Below are 4,337 nucleotides of genomic sequence, written 5' to 3' on the forward strand. Positions count from 1 at the left end.
GAGTCTCACCGAGATCTGTCACGACCGCTTCGGTCGACACGAAGGACGGATATAGTGATCCTAATGGGTACTATGAATGCCCAAGTTGGACGACCAAGTCCAGAAGAAGCACAGTTAGGTGGTCAATTTGGAGTGAGTCCCGACCGTACGGATAGTGGGGAGCGATTTCTTCAGTTGTGTGCAAATCTTCGTCTGTTCCTGGTCAGCACCAACTTCCAACACAAACGCACACTCCGAGTTACTTGGAGGCCAACTACCACAAGACAGTCGTGGACTCAGTTGAACCATGTAGCTATCAGTTACCGATGGAGAGTATCAGTTAAGGATTGTCGTCCTTCTGGGGTGCGCAACTTGACTTTGATCACATCATCATATGGGTTCGGTTAGCGCTTCGCTTTCCGCCATCGTTACGCGTGCCAAAGGAGAGCAGCTCCGTTAATCAATTTCGGCAGGTTTCAGTAAATGAAGAGTATCGAATTGGCTTGACTGGAAAGCTACTGGAAGCGCACAGACATGCATATGAAGAAGATTGTCTGAATGCTATATGGACACGGGTTAAAGAAACAATGCTCTCAGTTTTCAGAACTGTTTGTCCAGCCCATCTGACTTGACTCAAAAAGCACTGGATATTGTCGAGATCAGCAGACCTTATTGTTGCCAGAACCGCCATACCAGTAGCTAGCGAATATGATGGTGCACGCAAATCCCTCAAACACCGGATAATCAGGAGCCTAAAGAATGGCAGGGAACGCTGGTAGATTTCAAAGACCTAGGAGATGGAGAAGGCTTTCGCTGCGCCCTGTTTCAACTGATTAGATCAACCGGTCAAAAGAAGGCAGGTGTCTGAAACAATATGCGAAAAAGACGGAAGGGCGATTGACTCCCTCAACCACTGTCTTGAGCGGTGTGCTGAGCACTTCGAAGAACAGTTCAACTGGTGTCCTTCAACGCAGCCACTGGAAGGACTAACTGGGTCCGAATGGAACATGGACACTGACCCACCATCAGCAACCGAAATCCACCGTGAGGTTTCAGTCCTGAAGCGCGACAAGGCACCTGACCCAGATGGTCTAGACTCTGTGCTCTTCGAAGAAGGTGGCGAGGTCCTGGCGAACAGTCTGACATCCATACTGCAGAAGATTTGGAGCGAAAACAGAATACCAGCCGAATGGAGCTCCCCGACGTCATTCCAGTTTTCAAAAAGGGAGCAAAAACGTCATGTGAAAACCATCGCGGCATCAGCCTGGTATCCGTCACATCTGAGGTGCTCTCTGGTATTATTTTGCCCAGGTTGATGGAGTATCGGATAGACGGATTCGTGAGAATCAAGCTGGGTTTCGCCTTGATCGAGGATGCATATCTTTACCTTGAGACATATTCGTGAACAGTACCACTCCTTTAGGCGTCCCACTTTTTTCTGGATTTGACTTGATTTTATCGATCGTCGGCAACTTTGGCAGTATCTGGCGACCAAAGATGTCCTTTCCAAATTTCTCTCCCTTATGAGGGCGCTGTATACGAACTCCTTTGAGCGTATGTGAGTATACGGGAAGTTCTCGCCTGAGTTCACGTCTAGTGGTGCAAAACAAGGCTGTTCTCTTTCCCCTTTCCTCTTCAACTTTGTTATCGATACGCTGCTTGAAATTTTCCTGCCTTCATTTGAAACCTCGGGAGTCAAAATGCTCCCGGGACGTTACCCCACAGACATTGAGTATGCGGACGATATTGCTCTCTTTGATTCAGATCCTTCCCAAATGCAAACGATCTTAAATAACCCAGATAACTGCCGCACGGTTTGGTGTGCGCTTCGCACCTACAAAGTGTAAAGTGCTACAGAAGATCGGGTGTGACGTACCCGCACCTCATGCTTGTAGGTGAGCCAAACGATGTGGTGGACAGCTGTATAAGTTCCGCTGGACTGGCTGGAGATGAGATTATATCTCGAATCAGAAAGGCTAGGACAGGTTTTGCCGAACTCAGACACCTATGGTGCCGACGTGACGTGATCTTGTCTATGAAGGGAAGAGTTTACACTACGATGGTATGATCCTTACTGCTTTATGGATCAGGACATGGCCCTTGCGCGCAGAGGGCATACGGAAGATGTTAGTGTTTGATCATGGGTATCTCCGAATCATTGGCGAGGTTTGGTGGGAACATCGGATTAGTACTGCTGAGGTACGTCAGATGGTCTTGGGAAGAAGGAACTCTCCTGTGAGAGATGAATTACTCGCGCTTCATAGGTTGCGCTGGTTGGGACATGTACTCCGCATGACAGAAGACCGTCTACCTCATGGAGCTGTTTTCTCCCAGTCCTGCGCTGAGTGAAAGCGACCGAGAGGTGGACAGTGTGTGACCTGGCAACGAAGTACGAAAACACTAACTAGTAAACTGCCACCTCCCTGGATGGGGTCCCCGGGACTCAAATCACCAGTGGTTAATGACATTAGCGGAAATGGTCCAGTCGCACAGTCACTGGCGGTCATGCATAAATGTTGTCGCCTTCAATGTTTAGCTACCGAATTTTCGAACAAACTGAACATGCCTCCGCATCCAAGGCTTGGTTGTATGTTTCTGGTGATCGAAACTGCAGCCCTGGAACCAATGTGCCTCTGGCACATTTGTTTTAAAAAAAAGCGTTCAGCTGTAGCACCCTTCCGGTGCCTAGCTGCCATGCCTCTGGCACATGGTTTATAGCTGATAAATTGAGTTGAATTGAAGGCAGCGGTGTTTGGTGGGAAATGCAAATGCATTACCATTTCTAAGGAACAAGTCACCACATGTTCTAACCCGCAACCTGCAGGACCACCATACTGTGTTCGTCCACCTCTAACCATTGACCAACCTGGAATTAGGGACTGTGAGTGTCATGGGAACACCCCGCAGGATAGCTCAGTGGATCGCTGATTTGCGCAAACCGTCATACTACGGTAAGGTACAGTCTCTTCGTGACGGACAAGGTAGAATAGTTTGATTTGAATCTCAGAGAAGTGTTATCGTTGGCCGCGAACACAATTTGGCGTGACAAACACCAGACGTCAAATCAAATTTGGCATGTTTGCCGACCGTGAAACCTGGTGGATACGAATGCTAAGGAAACGGGAGATATCCGGAAAGCTGGGAATGCGGAGAACTATTAAAGTTGGTCCGTGCGACCGGTCCTCGGAAGCCGCCGGTCAAGGATCAAAGAGGTGCGACCATTTTGAATGAAGAAGGACGCCTCGACCTGGCCCGAGCACTTCGTATAACAATTTTCTAGATCACTCATTGCTATTCGGTTGGATCCTAGAATTGGAGTGGAACCCTGGACGATTAACCTGGTACACCCTAAGACCTCTGGAGTTTATGGACACTAATGCTCTCTCAAATGTTACTGGGCTTCTGGTTCGGATGACCTCCCACCCGCATTGTTGAATGATGGAGTGAACTCCTCAGTCCGGTTGTCTAATCTGATTACCTTCATCTAGAAGGAGATGGTCCCAGACAGCTTTAGAGAATCAATGGTAGTGATCACCTTAGTAAAAGGGCCTGTTATGAGTGCATTAATTACAAGGGGACCAAGGAGACCCTAATGGACTCTTGGTGTTACTAAAAATCGTTCAGCTGTAGCATCCTTTCGGTGCCTAACTGTCATGCCACCAGAAGAAAGCAGGATGGATGGGATATTGTCGGGTTGCCCAAGCCTAGACGGGGGAAGTTACAGAGGTAGAGGTTCGACCCGTGGACCTTCCAGTCAGTAAATTTGCGCTCTTACCACTGAGCCATCTCTCCCTGAGCATGGCATTTACAATCCAAAGAGAGGTACTGAACGCTGTGAAGCGTTTTGCGTATCTCCAAAGTTGCATTAGTTCTGATAGTAGTGTAACGTGTGAGGTCACTACATGGATTTCTAGGCATTTTATAATCTGTAACACCTATCGTTCAGCTGTAGCACCCTTTCAGTGCCTAGCTGCCATGCAACACGGAGGCACGAGGTCGGGTTCGAACCACGGACCTTCCGGTCAGTAAATTCGCGCTCTAACCACTTGGTCCATCTCACCTATGGTGGCGTGTGCATGAGTCTCAAGATATGTGTGGCATGTAACATTGTAGGCTGTCTTGTTTTATGGTTGTGAGATCTGTGGCTCTTTCGAGCATCGGAAATGAGACATTTTCAGGTCTTCGATAACCGTTATTTCAGAACCGCAGCTGACGTAGTTTAGTGCAAGGAAATCTGCAACGACGCAGTTGGAATGTGATTTCTTGGTAGTGTAGCAGGAAATTCAAAAGAAAAATGTGTCCAGCACCTAAAACCGCAGTGATTAGGCCATACGTTGCCCATGCGAAATAATCGTTTA

At 48.1% G+C, this 4,337-nt stretch overlaps 1 protein-coding gene across 1 annotated transcript in view; it reads right to left on the bottom strand.

Moving 5' to 3' along the window:
* Positions 1–3,568: 3,568 nt before the first annotated feature.
* T265_00738 (hypothetical protein) overlaps positions 3,569–4,337 on the bottom strand; it is a gene marked incomplete at both ends in the record, with an annotated part of 11,760 nt that continues 10,991 nt past the window's right edge. Inside the window, one exon of the mRNA XM_009164587.1 lies at positions 3,569–3,683. Within this exon, the coding sequence (XP_009162851.1) occupies positions 3,569–3,683 (115 nt within the window). The remainder of the gene's footprint in view (positions 3,684–4,337) is intronic.

Source organism: Opisthorchis viverrini, assembly GCF_000715545.1.
Source record: "Opisthorchis viverrini unplaced genomic scaffold opera_v5_7, whole genome shotgun sequence".
NCBI classification, from domain to species: domain Eukaryota; kingdom Metazoa; phylum Platyhelminthes; class Trematoda; order Opisthorchiida; family Opisthorchiidae; genus Opisthorchis; species Opisthorchis viverrini.